The 18,616-nt window shown below is 24.2% G+C and overlaps 8 protein-coding genes across 8 annotated transcripts, besides 2 other annotated features; 5 read left to right on the plus strand and 3 right to left on the minus strand.

Moving 5' to 3' along the window:
- The first annotated feature begins 4,412 nt into the window (after window positions 1-4,412).
- Window positions 4,413-5,371: a repeat region.
- Window positions 4,744-8,625: a repeat region.
- An 11-nt stretch (window positions 8,626-8,636) lies between these two features.
- EHI_175220 (uncharacterized protein) lies at window positions 8,637-9,488 on the plus strand (the record flags this gene model as incomplete). The annotated part of the gene is made up of 2 exons (XM_645531.2): window positions 8,637-8,726; window positions 8,895-9,488. 2 exons carry the CDS (start codon window positions 8,637-8,639, stop codon window positions 9,486-9,488), a joined length of 684 nt encoding a protein of 227 aa, XP_650623.2.
- An 88-nt stretch (window positions 9,489-9,576) lies between these two features.
- EHI_175230 (crooked neck protein, putative) lies at window positions 9,577-10,998 on the plus strand (the record flags this gene model as incomplete). Its single annotated transcript, XM_645530.2, has 1 exon — window positions 9,577-10,998. One exon carries the CDS (start codon window positions 9,577-9,579, stop codon window positions 10,996-10,998), a length of 1,422 nt encoding a protein of 473 aa, XP_650622.2.
- Window positions 10,999-11,140: 142 nt separating this feature from the next.
- EHI_175240 (activator 1 subunit, putative) lies at window positions 11,141-12,190 on the plus strand (the record flags this gene model as incomplete). The annotated part of the gene is made up of 2 exons (XM_648670.2): window positions 11,141-12,046; window positions 12,101-12,190. 2 exons carry the CDS (start codon window positions 11,141-11,143, stop codon window positions 12,188-12,190), a joined length of 996 nt encoding a protein of 331 aa, XP_653762.2.
- Window positions 12,191-12,695: 505 nt separating this feature from the next.
- Window positions 12,696-14,217, plus strand: EHI_175250 (Rab GTPase activating protein, putative; the record flags this gene model as incomplete). Its single annotated transcript, XM_645528.1, has 2 exons — window positions 12,696-12,954; window positions 13,007-14,217. 2 exons carry the CDS (start codon window positions 12,696-12,698, stop codon window positions 14,215-14,217), a joined length of 1,470 nt encoding a protein of 489 aa, XP_650620.1.
- A 125-nt stretch (window positions 14,218-14,342) lies between these two features.
- Window positions 14,343-14,706, minus strand: EHI_175260 (uncharacterized protein; the record flags this gene model as incomplete). Its single annotated transcript, XM_645527.2, has 2 exons — window positions 14,343-14,525; window positions 14,593-14,706. The coding sequence occupies 2 exons, from the start codon at window positions 14,704-14,706 to the stop codon at window positions 14,343-14,345; spliced, it is 297 nt and encodes a 98-aa protein (XP_650619.2).
- Window positions 14,707-14,815: 109 nt separating this feature from the next.
- On the minus strand, window positions 14,816-16,102 carry EHI_175270 (uncharacterized protein; the record flags this gene model as incomplete). Its single annotated transcript, XM_645526.1, has 1 exon — window positions 14,816-16,102. The coding sequence occupies one exon, from the start codon at window positions 16,100-16,102 to the stop codon at window positions 14,816-14,818; it is 1,287 nt and encodes a 428-aa protein (XP_650618.1).
- A 272-nt stretch (window positions 16,103-16,374) lies between these two features.
- EHI_175280 (uncharacterized protein) lies at window positions 16,375-17,907 on the plus strand (the record flags this gene model as incomplete). The annotated part of the gene is made up of 1 exon (XM_001913725.1): window positions 16,375-17,907. The coding sequence occupies one exon, from the start codon at window positions 16,375-16,377 to the stop codon at window positions 17,905-17,907; it is 1,533 nt and encodes a 510-aa protein (XP_001913760.1).
- Window positions 17,908-18,257: 350 nt separating this feature from the next.
- On the minus strand, window positions 18,258-18,590 carry EHI_175290 (sphingosine-1-phosphate lyase, putative; the record flags this gene model as incomplete). The annotated part of the gene is made up of 1 exon (XM_001913726.1): window positions 18,258-18,590. The coding sequence occupies one exon, from the start codon at window positions 18,588-18,590 to the stop codon at window positions 18,258-18,260; it is 333 nt and encodes a 110-aa protein (XP_001913761.1).
- Between the last annotated feature and the right edge of the window lie 26 nt (window positions 18,591-18,616).

Genomic DNA, 18,616 nt, shown 5'->3' on the forward strand with positions numbered 1-18,616 from the left:
TTCTTATTAAATTACTTCATCATAATAATTATTATTTGATTTTTCATTATTTGATATTGTATTAATGTTTGTGTGTTGTTTCTGATTTTCATTATTCATTTCTCATTCATTTTCATTTAATAAAATAGAAGAATAAAAATAATGAAAGAAGATAAATAAAATAAGAATAAAATAAGATAAAATCAATGATATTGTTATTATATTATTATGTTATTTTAGTTTTGATTTTATATTTATTATTTTTATCTTTTATAATCATCATTCATTTCTTCTTTTTGTCATTTCCTCTTTTCTAAACATCACTCAATTTATTCTATTTCTTTCCATTTCATTCCATTTTCTTTATTCTTGTTGTTATTTTATTTAGTTCATCTTTTATCATTTATCATTTCTTGTTTGTTTTTGTTTGTTGTATATTTTATTCTTATTATTTATTTCATGTTTATTCTTATTTATCTTTCTTATTATGTTTTGATTATTATTGTTTAAATAGAAAATAAGAAGAAGAATAAAATAAAGAATAAGAAATAATAACATAAATATGTTGATGTATTTTATCATTTCTTTATTTGTTTCTTATTTCTATTATCTTATTCATTTGATTCATAATGAATTAATTCAATGAAATAATACAAATAAATTGTTTATTTATTTTATCTTATTTCTCTTTTATTCTTATTTCTTTTCTTATTTAATAAAAAACACATTGAGTGTGAATATTTCAAATGAAATAAAATAAATCAACATTGAATTATGTCAATTTTTAATTCACCATTTCATTCATTGGCAGATGAATGAAATGAAATGTTCATATTCTTCATTGATTTGTTTTTATTCTTTTTTAGTTCATTTTCAATTAATCAAGATTGAATCATTTCATTTTAATTACTATGATTCGTTCCGGTGTGAACCGCTTTGGATGTTCTTTTCCACAAAGTGCGTTTCTTATTCCTTTATATTCAAATGAAGATTGTTTACAATGTGATTCTGTTTTATAATTTTCTTTATAAACACGAATATCCCATCCACATACAATTTCAAGTCCAAACACAAATATTCCATATCCAAATGAAAACAAACAATCATGTGATTGATTATATAATATAAATGCATTTCGTGGTTCTTTAATATCAAATTTCATCATTCTTTCCATTCTTCCATTTGATTCTAATGAAAATAAAAATGAGTTTGAATCATTTATATCATCATCAACTTCGTCAATTTTAGAATTAACATATCCTCCAAATTTATTTCCATCTGAATCTTCAATAATAATTATTATATGTTGTTTATTCATTATTCTTTCTCCAAATACTGATGTATTTTTATTCCAATTATCTTTAGATGAATCAAATAGTATATTTCCTATTTTTCTTTCTGTCCATTCTTCTATTTGTTTGATTATTTCTTTTCTTCTTTTTCTTTCTATATAATCAGTATATTGCTTTTTCCATTCTTCTTTCTTCTTATTAAATTCTGAGGTGATTGTATCTGTTTCTTCAGTTCTTCTGAATAGTTTGTCTTTCATTATCATTTCTTCAATTGAAATGATTTTATCTATTAGTTCATTCCGTGTTTTACTTAGTGTTTCTTCATCATTATTACATTCTTCTATGATTCTTGACATTTTATTCTTCATTATTTCTATTTGGTTGATTGTTTCTTGACTTTTCTCTATCACTATTTTTCTTCTTCTTTCTGTTTCATCAAACCTATCAAATATTCCTTCTCCCCTTTTAATTGCTTCTGAATATGCTTCATTTGGTTTTATTCTAAATACTTCATTTTTAATACTTCCTATATAATATTGATACTTCTTAGTAGTATCATCAATTGATTGTTGAATGTTTGGAAGTGTTTCTACTACTTCTTTAATTAATTGATTATTCTTGTTTATTAACTCTTCCATTTTAATTTAATTTGATGTTTATAAGTTCAAAATATGAATGTTTAAATAGTTAATACACGTTATTAACAAATTAAGTCAATTATTATTTTCACCAGTTTACTTTAAACATCATTTATTTTTATCATTTTTACAATAACAATAAATATATAATAATATTAATAATATAATAATAATAAAATTATAATATTATTATTTTCTATAATTAGTTTATTTTTAGTATTTTTTCATTTTTTTTAGAAATAACAAAAATATTGAAGAAAAGAAAATTCAATTCTGTTTTAGTTTTATTATTTCATGTTTTTGTGATTTGAATTTTCATGTTTTATCAACAATTAATTCTAACAAATTAAATTAATAAAGATAATAAATGATAAACAAAAATAAGATAATAAAATAAGAATAAGAAAGAAAAGAGAATAGAAATGAAATAAATATTATAAATACACAAGGAATAAAAGAATCGAATGAATAAAAATCAAATTAAATGATAAACCTATATTAAATAACATATTAGAAGAAATAATCATTATTTAAATAATAAAATACTTAATATGATAAAATATCAATGTTGTTAATAATTTCTTTTTGTTTATTGAAGATGAAATAATAAATAATTTAATCATATTTCATTCTTTTATTTTGATTAGTTAACAACATTATTATCATTCATTCTAATTGATAATCTATGAATAAAAATATAATCAATGTCACTAAATAAAAATAAATAATTGTTTTAATGGAAATAAAAAATTATAATAATAAATATATTTCAAAAATTATGTAAAATGATTTATTCATTTTTTATTCAACCATAATATTACAAATTTATTTTTGTTTTAATGATGTTTGTATTTCAAACCAATAATAAAAACATCACGTTATGTTATATTATCAATAAATTTATTCATTTATTTTTAAATATTTTTTATTTCCTTTATTTCAAAAAATACATTTTTAATGTAACATTAAATAAAAACAATATTAATAAAATTATCTTAAAATGAAATAATTAACATAATGGTTATGTGAAATTCGATAAAATATTTTATTTTTAAAGTTATTTTGTTGTTTTTTTTTCGTTTAAATAAAATACAATATGATGAAAATTTAAAAAAAAATGAAGTTATTTATTTCAAATGAATATGAAATGGTTTTAATAATAAATAACTTCAATTCATCAAATTGATAAATAATTGACATGTTTAATTATTATTTAAAACGACTATCAATTAACAACAATCAATGAATATTAAATAAATTAAATTACTTATCCTTTGAAATATAATTGATGAAAAGTACATTTTGTAAATTCAAAATGAAGAAGAATGTTTTCAATGAAACATAATGAACATAATGAGAAAGTGATAAATGAGATATATTTGTTATTAATACATCTGTATTACAAGACACGGAAAGAATGAAAAGAATGTATATGAATAAATGGTTGATTATATTAAAAAAGAATAAAAAGAACTTTAAATAATTAGTATTGTTTTGAATTTCAACCAGAATTTACACAAAATAATAAAACAATGAATAAAATGATATTGAATATTTTTCCAATACTAGACATTCAGAGACATGTTTGTATCGTGTTGATTAAATGTTATTATTCTATTTATAAAAAAGTTCTTAAAGAAAAGAAATAAATAAAAGTAGATGAATATCAACAAAAAAATGTTGAATTTTTAATGGAATAACTGGAAAATATTCATTTTCTAATGTGTTTTGTTGATTCAAAAGATTCATCTTGTTATGATAATAGACAAAGATAAAATGGAATTGTAAGGATGATGACAATGATAAGATTGTTAACATCAAATAATGTAGAATAAATGAAAAAGAGGTATTGGTTATCATACTATTAATGAAGAAAAAGATAAAAAAAGTACAAAACGTTAAACAAGAAAAGAATAATCAAATAAAGAAATTGCAAAGAAATAAAAGAATACAGTACATAGAAGAAATTAATTATAATAAATGAGAAATTGAAAGAACTGAAACTAAATAAATTATTCTTCATAAAAAAATCAACAGGAAGAAGAATAAGAAAGAAATAAAAGAAATAAATAGAAAACAAAATTATCAAAATGTTTGTGTTTGTAAAAGAAGATATTAAATTTATTGACTAAGAAAAACTAGAAAATAATTTGTCAGTACTATTCATCATAAAAAAGAAATAATTAAAAAGATAATAAATATGTATAATGATAAAACATCATCTAAAGACGATATGATTCCATTTCTACTGTATATTTAATGATGTAATTTAAAAACATTAAATAAATTAAATGAATTTTTATTTAAATTTCTTTTCAATAATTTAATATAAAATATGATTGTTTATGTTTTAAATAAACAATCATAATTTAAATAAAATGAATAATAAATGAAATAATTAATTAATATAATAAATATGAATGTTAAATAATATTTTATTCAATGAAATATTAATTAGTTATCATTATTTTTATTTCATTTTATTTAAATTGAATTATTCGAGAGATCCTTTTCCAATGCAGGATATACAATAAATTTTATTGCCATTGTTATGGAATAATGCCTTGACGTCTTGTAAATAAAATTAAACAAAACATAGAAATACAAGGTTAAATACCAATAACAACTATAAAAGATATTACAACAACAAAAGATATTACGATTATGATAAAAGAAATACCAAGAGAAAAGGGGTTAAAAACAACAAAGACAAAGAAAAACGAATAAGGAACAGAGTAGATACTGGAATAATAATGAACATACAAACAATAGACATAGATAGTTAACAATAAAAGAGATACATGAAAGAATAAAAGGAATAACAAGCAGATGGGGAAAAGGAGAATACAAATAAATACTTAAAAAAATATGAAGGTAAAAGGAAAAGATGGTATGATATCCTTCAAGAAGTATATGCAATTAGAAAGAAAAAGAGAATTGAAAAAATGCAAGAAAAATTTAAGGAAAGAACAAAAGGATGGAAAGAAGAAGACATCCAAGCGATTGAAACAGAAATCAAAAGTAGAAATCCAATCAAAGAATTACAAGAAAGATGTAAAATGGCTAAAATAATAAATGAAACAGAAAAAGAAAGAAAAACACAAGAAGAAAACAAAGAAGAAACAAAGAATGAAGAAGAAAATTATAAAGAAAAAGAAGAAATTAAAATGCTACAAAACCAGATTAAAAGATTAGAAGAAGAAATTAAAGAATATCAAGCAAAAAGAATGGAAGAAGACCAAACCATCTCAGAAGAAATGATAGAAAAAGCAAAAGAAAAAGTCAGAAAAGAATTTAAGAAAGAAATAGAAAATAAGAAAAGAGAAATCAAGAAGGTGCAAACAATTTATAATGAAAAGAAGAAAGAAAATGAAAAACTAACAGAAGAAAATATAAAATCACAAGGTGAAATAAATGAGATAGAAGGAAGGAAAATCATGGAAATGAATAACAAAGGTGAAATACTGGAGAAGAAGAATAGTATGTTAGAGAAAAAAGCTGAAGCACTAGAGAAGAAGTTGAGGAGTTGAAAAATGAATTAAGAGATAAAGAAAAACAAATCTCTGAAATTCAACAAGCAGCAATAATAAGTCATGAGGTTGCAGAAAGAACAAGAGAAGAATTAGACAACACACAAAAAGAAAATGAGACACAAAAATAAATAATATCAAAACAACAAGATAAGAATGAAAATTTTATCTCACAGAAGGAACTAGAGAAGAAGAAAACGATGACACTTGTGATAAATACACAACCAGTACTGAGGAAAACATCATCAGAAACAATGGAGATGAACGAAACTACTCCTATGAAAAAGACAGTAGTGGAAATCGAAGAGAAAAGCACTGATTGTCAAAAAAAAGAGATGATAGTCAGACAAGAAATACAACATAAGAAAGAAATAGAATTTTAAATGAAGTATTGTATTGTTTTGCAATTAATTGATTAAATAAAAATTATATAAGAAATTAAGAAATGAACAAATAGAAAGCATTATAAAAGCAATAAACATCAATGTCAATAATGAAAAAGAATATATTAAATATATTAAAATATCACATAAAATAAAAGAAAATACTAAACAATACATTAAAGTGAAAATAAATGATATAATAGAAGGAAGAGTAGAGTGTAATTCAATAATAAAAAATATCATATTAAAGAATAACTCTACTGAAATTGATGAAGAATACTTTAACATTCTCATCAATAAAATGAAAGAAATGAAAATAGAAAAATGTTCAAACATTAATTACTATATTCAATGAAAAGAAGCTGACCGATTAATAATGGAAATTAATAATAGATGGATAATGTCAGGAAGCAGAATACAGGATCTGCAAGATGATATGAAGAAGATTTCAATGATTATGCACCTTTATCTCCAAAATAAAATAATAGGAGACAAATTTGATGAAATAAAAGAAATCCTAAAGAAAATCAATAGACTAGAAGATTTGGTTAAGGGAAGGAAATGGTACAGAATAAAGTGCATCATGAAATTAAAAGAACATGATGAAGAAGGAATAAAAGTTAAAGCACTAGAAAGAATAAAGTACCTAAAATATATGATGACAATGATCAAAGAAAGAATTAAATTTAATAAGGAAGAAATAATCAGAATCAATACAAATAAAATCATGTTTGATTCTAATAAGAAAATTAGAATAAGGAAGAAACAACAAATGAAATATACGCAAATAACAATATTACTTTAGAATATTGGAAATGTTATATGAAACACAGGTGATATTAAATAAAGATAATTGGAAAATAAAACAAATCACCTCGTGGAATGAAAGATATAGAAATTATGATAATGTCATAATAACAATAAATGAATTAAATTTAAGTATAATGAGAATAAGTAACTGGAAAGCACAATGAATAGACACTATATATGGGTATTATTGGAAAAGGATGTCATCATCAAGAGAAGCCATTCTCAATATCTTTAATGAATGGTTGAACTTCAATCAAAACATCCCATTAGACATGGTAAGTGGATGAACTTTATTAATCCACAAAGGAGGTGATATGAACGATGTCACTAATTATCGTCATATCAGTTGTACAAATGTAATTATGAAAGTATTTACCTCCATATTAAAAGAAAAGATTCACAGAAGACTTAACATAAATAATAAATCATTTAAAACTTGTAGGAATCAATTGTGGTGTAAGTTGCAATCTCTTGCTGCTAAAGAATGAATAATAATTAGTTATATATTAAAGCAGCAGAAAGAAGAAAAATAAACAAAATATGTGGAGTCATATTATGACATTAAGAAAACATATGACACAGTAAACCATGAATGAGTAATTGAATCATTAAAATATTTTAATTGTGAGGGAGTCATCATTGACATTATTGAAAGTATGATGACTAGATGAAAGATATTCATCGGCTATAAATTTAATGAATATCCATAATGATTAAATTAAATAGAGGAATTTTACAAGGCGATTCCTTATCAAATCTACTCTTCATCATTCAGATGAATGTATTTTCTCAAATCATCGAAGAGAAATTCCCAAAAGCAAATCACAACTTATATATGGATAATTTGAGAATAATGACAGAAAGTAGTGAAGAAATGTGAATAATCCACAATGAAATTAAAGAAATAATAAGTTACATATTGAAATGAATGAGAAAAGTCAGGAATGGTATTAAAAAACATTAAGGAAATACCAAATGGAATGCAAAACATCCCAGTCATTGAAGGTGATGACTTGTATAAATACTTAGGAATATGGCAGTCCGACGAAATTGATGACACCTTCAATTGTAAAACCATCAAAGAAAAAATGATGAAAAAGATGGAAGAAATAAACAGTGATGAAAGTAGTAATAGAAGATATATTACTAGAATAAACACAGAAGTAATCAATATCTTCAGACATTCAGTATCAGTTGTAAATTGGAAAGGTAACTTAGATAAAATTGATTTGGAGATAAGAAAATACTTAAGAAAGGCAAAATACAATGGTGAAACTCCAAAGATCGATTGTATGTTATTATAGAAGAAATGAATGATTAATAAACATAAATGAAGAATATGTTAATGAAATAATTAGAACAGGAATGTACTACTGTACCAGAGAAAGTGAAATAGGAAATAACATATTAGATAGATGGTACAATAAGAAGGGAATATGGAATAGAATTAAAAACATTAATTCATAAAATAAATGAAACAAAAATAGAAGAAATAATAAATGAATTTATTGAAAAGAAAAAAGAAAAAGAAGTAGTAGTAGAAATAAAAAAATTATTGACAAATACATCAAAATATGGAAGTGTCATCAAATTAGTGGACACTTCAGAAGATGGTTCGAGTCAAAAGGAGTAGATAAAACTACTACAGTGAAAGCATGGAAGTCCATCAATATTAAGAAAAATTCATTTCTTCAATTAACTAAAATGCAAGATGGAGCAATATTTTGTGGGTATAGAAAAGCAAAAATAATGAAAAATGAAAGATTGAAATACTGCCCACTTTGTAAAGACAAGACAGTAACAGTAGAACACATTCTACTATCTTGTATTTATCATAATAAATCACAAATGGAAAAACATGACAATATATGCATTATTATATTGATTAATAAGAAAATATACAGGAAATATTCAATATAAAAAACTCCCATATGAAACAATGTTCCAATATAAAGACATCATGATGATATGAAACGAATAAATAATGCATAAATACGGCAATTAATGAATATAGAAATTAAAATAGCAAGAAAGAATGGATATGTGTTAGTAGAATTAATATTAAAATATCTACTTTTTTATTGGAACTTTTTTGTTTTTTTTGAGTTTTTATTTTTTATGAAGAAAATCAATAAATAATAAAATTATGTTTTTTAGTCACGCAAATGAAAGTAGTAAAAAAATTCTGGGTATTTAAAGAATGTTTCAGTTATTATTATTTTTGTTTGTTTATAAAAACTTCATGAAGTATTATATCATGAGACAATATCACCAGTATTATCATATTTTGATATTACTCCAAACTCTATTATTGTAGAATCAGGAACAGGGTCTGGATGTTTATCAGCAGCATTTGGGTCACGTTTACAATTTGGGAATGAACAAGGTAAAGGACATTTATATACATTTGAATTTCATGAACAACGAAAGATTAAAGCAGAGGAAGACTTTAAAATGCTTGGTCTTGACAAAGTTATTACAGTTGTATTACGTGATGTTGTACAAAATGGATTTCTTGTTGAAGGGTTATTGCATGAGCAAGAAGCAGATTGTGTGTTTTTAGATTTGCCAAATGTATATGAAGCAATTACACATGCATATAATATACTCAGAGTTGGAGGTAAAATTTGTTGTTTCTGTCCATGTATTGAACAAATACAAAAGTCATGCCAAGAACTTAGAAAAGATGGTCGGTTCACCAATTTATTAACAAAAGAAAATGTTATTAGACCATATTCAATTAAAGGAGTTGGAAAAAGAAGTGATGATTGTATGTCGAGTGAAATATTGTGTTGTCCAACAAAAACAATTAAAGGACATGTTGGATATGTAACATTTGCTATTAAGGCTAAGTGATTAATTTTTCTGAAGAATTTGAAAATGAAGTTCAATTAAAAGAAATAAACAAACATCTCATTTTCTATATTTTCTTCTAACTAATTAGATGAGCAATAAACCTATTATAAAAAATAGAGAATTTGCTGAAATTCAAATTACAGCAGAACAACTGATCAGAGAAGCAAGAGACAATCAAACACCTTCTTATACACGACCTAAAATGACAATTCATGATGAAGAAGAATTACAAGCGTATAGATTAACTAAAAGAAAAGAATTTGAACAAGGTGTTACTAAAGAACGACAAAATCCAAAAAGATGGACAAGATATGCATTTTGGGAAGAAGAACAAGGAGAATATGTAAGAGCACGTTCAATATTTGAAAGAGCATTAGAACAAGATTACACCATAGCAGATACATGGATGAAATATGTTGATTTTGAATTAAGAAATAACCAAGTAAATAAAGCAAGAAATATATTAGAAAGAGCAACGAGTTTATTGCCAATGGTTTATAAACTTTGGTTTAAATATGTTAGACTTGAAGAAACAGTTGAGAATTTTGATCATTGTAAAGAAGTGTTTGAAAAATGGATGACATTTAAACCAGGAGAATATCCATGGCTTGCTTATATTAAATTTGAAATAAGAATAGGAGAAATTAAAGTAGCAAAAGAATTATTTGAACAAGCAAATCAACAACTTCATTGTGAAGAAATATATAAAGAATGGGTTGAATTTGAAAAAAGATTTGGAACAGTAGAAAGTACAAGAGAGTTATTTAATAAAATGGCAAAAGATATAGAAGTTTGTCAAAATTCATATTATCAAATGTTTGCAGAATTTGAATTAAGTCAAGGAGAAATAGAACGAGCAAGACAAATTTATTTATTTGGAATTGATCATAGTAAAGAAGAAAATAAAAGAATATTACTTAATAATTATGTAAAATTTGAAAAGATAAATGGAGAAATGAAAGATGTTGATAATGCAATTTGGAAAAAAAGAAGATTTGAATATGAACAAAAAATTCAAGAAAATCCATTTGATTATGATACTTGGTATGATTATATTCAAATGGAAATGAATGAAATTGAATCAGAAGAAACAACAACAATGCTTTATGAAAGAATTATAAGTCAAACTCCACAAGAAATAACTAAAGAAAAATGGACACGATATATTGAATTTTGGGTATTATATGCACGATATGAAGAAAAGTTACAACACTACGAAAATGCATTTGATATATTTTCAAGAACAATAAAAATTATTCCACATAAATATTTTACATTCAAAAAGGTATGGAGAGCATATGCAAATTATGCTAGAAGAAGAAAAAACATCCCATTAGTTAGAAAAATTTATGGTGCTGCTATTGGGTGGTGTCATAAAGATGATATTTTTAAAGACTATATTGAATTTGAAACAGAGAATGGAGAACAAGAACGAATTCATAAAATTCAAGCTAAATGGAATGAATTTAAACCAAAAGAAATAAAACAAGAAGAAGTCAATAATGAATAAGATAAAATTAATGTAAATGAATTTTATGGTAATGATAAACTTAAATTAATTGAGGTATTATTGTATAATGAATTATTGTTTGTTAAATCAAGTTTTAAACTAAAGAGAACTAGTTAATATCAATTGAGTTTGTTTGTAACAAATGCAAGACATTATGAAATTATTATTAAAATATCAACCTCGTTCTTTTGCAAAATTATGTCATTGGACTGAAACAACAGAGTTATTATATAATATAAGTCAAAATGGAAATCCACCACATTTAGTAATCCATGGAACAAATGGAAGTGGAAGATACACTTGTTGTATGTTATTTTTAAAAGAGATTTATGGTAGTGTTGTATTAGAATTAGGACAAGAAAAGTATGAAATTGATGAAGAACATGAAATAGTTTTGAAAGTATCTCCATTTCATGTTGAATTTAATCCATCACAATATGGGTTAAGAGATAGAATTACATTACAATTTATCATTGATAAAATGAAAGTTGGTTCTCAACAAAAAACACTTATAATTCACGAAGCTGACAAACTCACTAAAGAAGCTCAATTTGCTGTAAGAAGAGCAATGGAAACAGGCAATTGGAGATATGTCTTTATCACAGAGAATATTTCTGCAATGATGAAACCTTTACGTTCAAGATGTTTAGATATTAGAATAGAGCTTCCAACCTATGATGAAGTAGATAGATTAATAACGAACATATGTCAACAAGAACATACTCATATAACCCAAAAAGATAAAGAAATGATATTAAATTCCAATAACGGTAATTTAAGAACAACATTAATCACTCTCTTTGTATATATTCAAACTAAACACTTATTTAAACCAACTTGGAAAATATCTTGTGAACTTATTGTCAAAACAATCGTTGTTACTCCAAATGTTGAAGTCATTCCAAAATTAATTCGTCCTAAATTATGTGAGTTTATTGAGAATGGTCTTTCACCATCATTAATATTAAAAGAAATTTTTACTTTATGTATGAATTCAAACATTGACCAATTGTATAAACTTGGTGTTGTTGAAATAATTCATAAATTTGTTTGTTATTCTTTTTCTCTTATTATTCAACCAATCATCTTCTAATTAAATTAGGACAAGTCATTAAAACAAGGACAAAACCCATGGATTCATGTAGAAAATGCAATCACAGCTTTGATGACTTTATTTTCTGCTCACAAATGACTTATTTGATTGTATTATTACTGATATAAAAAAATTATTTGAAATTATGTTAATCATTTCAGTGCAAAAATTGTAAGAACTTCTTCCAAAAACGATTAACTAAAATTGTCTTATATTTCCTGAGTTGTTCCAATTCAATCCCATACACTATTTATAGAAAATGGCAAAAACTTTCTTAAAAAAAGTAAACACCTATCATTTTTTCCAAATAAAGTAAAAAAAAAAGAAGAAAATGTACTAGGGTTTTATTTTTTGAATTAATTTTTTTTTATTAATCTGCGATTAGAATAACAAACAAATATAATTTTCCTGTTTTTTGTTCTGGAATAAAAATAACCCTGTCTCTTTAATTCTTTACTAATAAAAAAACTATAAATGACAAGTAAATTACAATAGCAAAGTTCTAATAAAGAACTTTGTAGAATAACAGAACCACGAATTATTTTTGGAGAATAAAAAAGAAAAAATCAAACTGAAATCAACTTCAAAATTCTATATATGAGAAATGGAGATTGATAAGAAGATTGAACCTTGTATCAACCGGCAACCAGCAGTTATTTTGAAAAGAAGTGTAACAGGTAATATGGCTTTTGATATTATCAATAACGGTGATGTTAATGAACTTAAGAATTTTATTTGTAATGGTGGTGATGTTAAAAGTAAAAACAGTAATGGTATAACAACATTAATGTTGGCGTGTGGTTCTGGTAATTTTGGTATGGTAAAAGTTTTATTAGAATTTGGTAAAATGAATATTACAGACCGTTTGTTTTTTATTAGTAATACAATAATTGAGCAAGTAGACCAACGAATTAGGTGATAATAAAGGGAGAAATTGTTTACATCATTTATGCTTAGGAAGACATGAAAATCCAGAGATATTTCATATTATTCAACCACGATTTCTTATTCAAATCAAAGACAATGATGGAAAGATACCATTAGAATATGCGGTCCAGTTACAATTACCTTTGTTGGTTAAATTAATATTAGATATTGGTAATTATACCGATGTGAAATTATGTTATGATTTTAGTAATAACGTTATTGTTAAACCAGACAATGCAAATAGATATGGATTTGTTGTAGACTCAACAGAAAAGTCAATTCCTTTTATTCTTGCACAACAAACAAAACAACAAATAAAACAAATGACACTTCGTCTTCCAAAGTGGGAAAATATGATTTTGTTATTAAAGAAAGGTGTATTTCATCCCAAATTTGTTAATAGAATGTACAAAGGAATGCCTGATGAAGTACGTAGTGAAGTATGGAAATTATTATTACTTAAAGATGTAGATTATGAAACATTAAAAGATGAATTTAATAGATTAAATCAACCATACACAAAAACACCTATTGACAAACAATTGGATTTAGATGTAAAACGAACATTTCAATTACATTATACTTATAAAGTACCATATGGAGGTAATCAGAAAGTGTTATTTAATATTTTTCATGCACTAGCTTCAAGAACAGAAAATTTAGAATTTACTCAAGGAATGACTTGTGCACCATCTATTTTAACATTATTTCTTGATGAATATAGTTCATATGCAGGAACTGTTCAATTTTTAGGGGAAAAATATCGTTTAAAAGAAATGTTTAGTAATTTTAATTTACTAACACGATGTTGGAATATCACTCGATTATTATTACAAAAAAGAAATCCTAAACTCGCACAAAAATTAAAACAACTTGGTATTATTGACCAACCATTACCATTTTTTATCTTTGATTGGCATTATACATGGTTTATTAACGCATTTAATTTTGAGTTAGTATTAAGAATATTTGATGTTATTATCTTAGAAGGATTTTATGCATTATTTTCTGTTGCAGACACTGTATTTCATTTCTTAGAAAATGAAATATTAAATGTTCAAAACACTAATGTATTACAACAAGAACTTAAAACACCATTAGTATTATTAAAACAGCCACCAACTGTAAATCAATTTATGAAATATATGGAAAAACATAAAATCAAATCAAGTGAAATTGACTCACTCTTGAAATTGTAAATTGTATTATTCTTCTCTTTCTAAAAAGAAAGTAAAATTCATTAATTCATGTATTTTTATTTAATTAACATTATTTTATTATTGTTATCTTATATTAAAATAAAATCATTTATTAATTATTTTAATTATTCTGTTCCAATTAATTTAGATTGTTGTTGTTTGTCTTTTTTTAATTGTTTTAAAATTTCTCTTTTTTTCTTTAATGACCTTTTTTTTCTTAAACGCTTTTTTTGGTTTTGTTCTCTCTTTTTCATGAATTGAATATTTTCTTTACGTACCCTTTCTGATATTTCTTCTAATGTCTCTTTCTAAAATTTGTAAGTCTTTTTTTATTTTTTTTTTCATTTAATTCACTTCTTTATTTTTGTTACAAACTAATTTCTTATTTTCTTGTTCTTCTTTTTCTTCTTTTATATGTTGTTCTTCTAAATATGCTTTATAATCATCACTTCCATGTTCTGTAATACTTTTAATTATTGACTCACTCATATCAATTTAATTTACTTTAATTATTTAGTTTTGTTAAATCCTTTTTTAATTTTATTATAAAAAAAATGTTATAAAAATTAATAAATTCTTACCAAATCCATTAAATCATTTAAAGATAACGCTCACAGATCAACAAAGGAAGAAGGAACAAAAAAGTGAAGAAGAGTGCATAAATAAGACAAGCTAGTGTTTCTCCATAAAATTTTATTAATACATTCATTCGCATAAAAGTTAATGTTTTAGAAATTCCTTCTTTATAATTATTATACAATGAATGTTGCTCAATGAAATGAACAATCTCGTCAATGACAAGATCATTATAAAACTCTATTCCTTCTTTTATACTACCTCCAATTTTTGTTATTTTTTGATAAATTGTATTAGATGATTGTTCTTCTATTTTTTCTTGTTCTGGAATAAGTTCTACTTCTTTATTATTATTAAATATTGTACGATAAAAATTAATAATACTATGTTTTGTAAATCGAGCACCATCTAATATAACTGATATCAATTTGTTAAAATAAAATACCATTCCTCTGATTATTTTAATGAATTTTGTTTTGATGACACTACATAAATGAATGATACTTTGTTTAATAACAGTTATATATGACATTTGTTTGGATTTAATTGTTTCAGTTTCTGTAGTTTCTTGTTTTGACTCTTCTTCTTTTTCTTCAATAATTGGAACATATTCTTCTGGAATAACAACAACTTCTTCTTCAATAGTAATTGGTTCTTTATTATCATTTTGAATAGGTTTATTAATTTCTTCTTTAATGATTTCTTCAAACTCTTGACTACCATCTTCAATATTCAAATATTCACTCTCTTCTTCAACATCAGCTACTTCTTCTTTTTCTTCATTTGAGCTACCAAAGTATTGTTTTAATTTGTTATATAAATCAATTGTTTTGTCTTTGGCAACTTCATAGGCAATACTTGTTTGTTCTTTAATGTTAATATAAACTTCATGGCCTTTCTCTAATGCAGAACTCAATAAAGTTTCTCCTTTTTCTTTAGTATATTCTACACCTTGTTCAATTTTGTCTTCAACAACTTTAATTGTTTCTTTTGCTTTCTGTGCCCCTTTCTTTGTGTATTCTATAGCTTTATCTTTAATTTTTGCACCTGTTTCTTTAACTTTATTGGCTCCTTTTTTTGTATATTCGATTGTCTTTTCTTTAATTTTTATACCTGTTTCTTTAGCCTTATCATAAAAATTTTCAGTTTCTGGTGTAATTTCATTTTCTTCAAATTGAAAATCAAGAGGTTCTGGTGTAATAAATGTTGGTTCTTTTTCTAAAACGGCAATCTCATTAACTGGTGCAATAGTAAACAAGGTGGTGATACTTGTGAAAATTACTGCAGCAAAAGCTAGATACTGATTCATATGATTTCGGTTCTAAATAATCTAGTTTTAATCTACAAAACGAAAATAACCAAAACCCTTAATTTTTCTCTTTTTTCTCTTTTTTAATTTACATTTTTCTCTTTTTAATAACTTCATATTAAAAAAAAATTTTAAACATCCAATAATTTCAATGAAATATTTAACGTTATATATAACATTATTTATACTTAATAAACACAGAAACATTAAACAATTCCTTAATGGAACTAAGAATTTATTCATGAAAAAGAACTAAAAAGATATAATTTTTTATGCTATTATTTGTTATCTTGCATATTATTTATTCTTGTCAAGGGAATTTTGTTAGTAAATGTAGTGACCAAGATTTGAATGAATTAAATAGTCAATCACGTCATGTGATGATAATGATTCTTCATGAAGAGAATAAAGATTTTATTGATAAATATGAGAAGTTTGCTCAAAAGAATCAAGATTTAGATGTGGATTTTAAATATGCTTTAAAGGAAAATAGTCAACAAATTATTAAAGAAAGAGACATTTCATTATACCCTGCTTTTATTATCATTCGTCATCACAGTCAAAAAGATATGATTTTGCAGGGAGGATTTGATTTAGCTAAATTACAACAATTTTTTGATATTTCAACATTACCTATTATATCCTATTTTATGGACCAATCTAGACTTAGTATGTATTCAAATAAACAATATACTTCTTCTTTTGTTTTTGAAAGAAACAAAGATATTATATTTAATCCATTCTTTAATGAATTTATTTCTACTTCTTATTCACTTGCTCCATTAACTGATAATAAATTCTATTATACAGAAACTGGCATTCCACAATTTCAATTGTCATATTTAGATAATATGCGTTATTCTGATGAAACAGAGAAATTAGTTTATAGTGCAAAATCTAATTTAACTATTCAATCATGGATGTATCGAGTTGCTTTACCTTTGTTTCAACCTATTAATGAAGATATAAAAATGATATTGAAAAGGTCTGGTATGAATGCAATTATTATTGTTGATAATGAAATTAGTAAAATTGACTATCTCAATTTTGTCTCTATTGCTCGAAGTATTAGAGGTCATCTTGGGTTATTATATTGTACTAAAGGTAGTTATTATGACCATCAAATTGGTGGTAATTCAAGAATTAGAGTTGTTAATTCAGATTTTAAGAAAATAGATGAAGGTATTATTGTTGAAGACGTTATTAAGAAGCATACTACAAACGATAAAATTGGAGATCTTAGAACATTCAAAGAAATTGATGCTGAAACTAATCCATTATATGAGGTTGTTAAAATGATGCTTAATTCTGGACAATATTCTCAATTATTTGATAACGAACATTATAAACCTTATATTAATATTTTCATGCAAATTCTTGCAAATAAAACATTATCAACAGATGTATATTCATTATTGAATCAGTTTAATAACATTGACTTTTCTTCTGATGATTCTGATGTTGATGAAATTATTGATTTCCTTAAAAATGATAAATTATGGAATGTTCTTGATGCTATTCAATTCAAAGATATTCCTCAAGAACATCTCATCTTTATTAGTAATGCTCGTCGTTTAATTCATGATGAGTCTGCTTCCAAAACATTAGAAACAATTGTTAGAAGAGCATTCAGGTCTGAGGTTGTGAAACAATTCTTTAAAAATCATCCAGACTCTGATTCAATTTCATCAAATGAAGTATTTGCCTTATTAGAACAACCTGAAGTTAAAGTTATAGTAGATGATATTAAAGAATTAATAAAAACTGTTGATGAAAAAAAATTATTTGAAAAACGTGAATTATAAATCATTTTAATTCATTTAAATATTTGTATTTTGGCTTTATTTTATGTATCTTTTGTTATTAACAAAAGACTATTTTAATAGACATTTATTCATTGACTTCTATTCTAATTAATAATTATTGTATTTGATTCTATTGAATATATTTCTTTGGTAACATTTTTATAATTTGGAGTTTTTATAGTCAAATTATAAACAGCTAATAGAAATAAGACTAATTTGTCTCACATTGATTAAACATAATAACAATTTCTTTAATAAATAAGAAAAGAGAGAATTAAAATAAAACACATACTTTTAAAAAGAATTAACAAACAACACAATAATGTAAGTCAATAAAAGTATTCAATTATTTAGATAACATCACAATATTGAGCAATAACTTGACTCACCATATCTTCAAGAGTATCAATGTCAGGAAGACTTGACGTCATTCCATAAACTGGTGCCCATACATTGTATTTAGGATTTTTTGGGTCTTTTCTAATGATATCTAGTGCTTTATTTAAATCTTCCATGAATTGTTTTTCACATCCAATAGTTTTTTCTGTTACACAAAAATGAACAGCCGCAGGGAATTGTAATGTATTAAATTCCCATTGAAATTCTTTATTCATACAATCACTAACTTTATAAATATTTAGATCTGTTGTAGTAAATGCAACTACTGGTGTATCTTGTTCCATATCATTTAATATTTTAATATTACTCA

The sequence above is a fragment of the Entamoeba histolytica genome, genomic scaffold (genome assembly GCF_000208925.1).
Source record: "Entamoeba histolytica HM-1:IMSS scf_1104750518923 genomic scaffold, whole genome shotgun sequence".
Classification (NCBI taxonomy): Eukaryota; Evosea; order Mastigamoebida; family Endamoebidae; genus Entamoeba; species Entamoeba histolytica.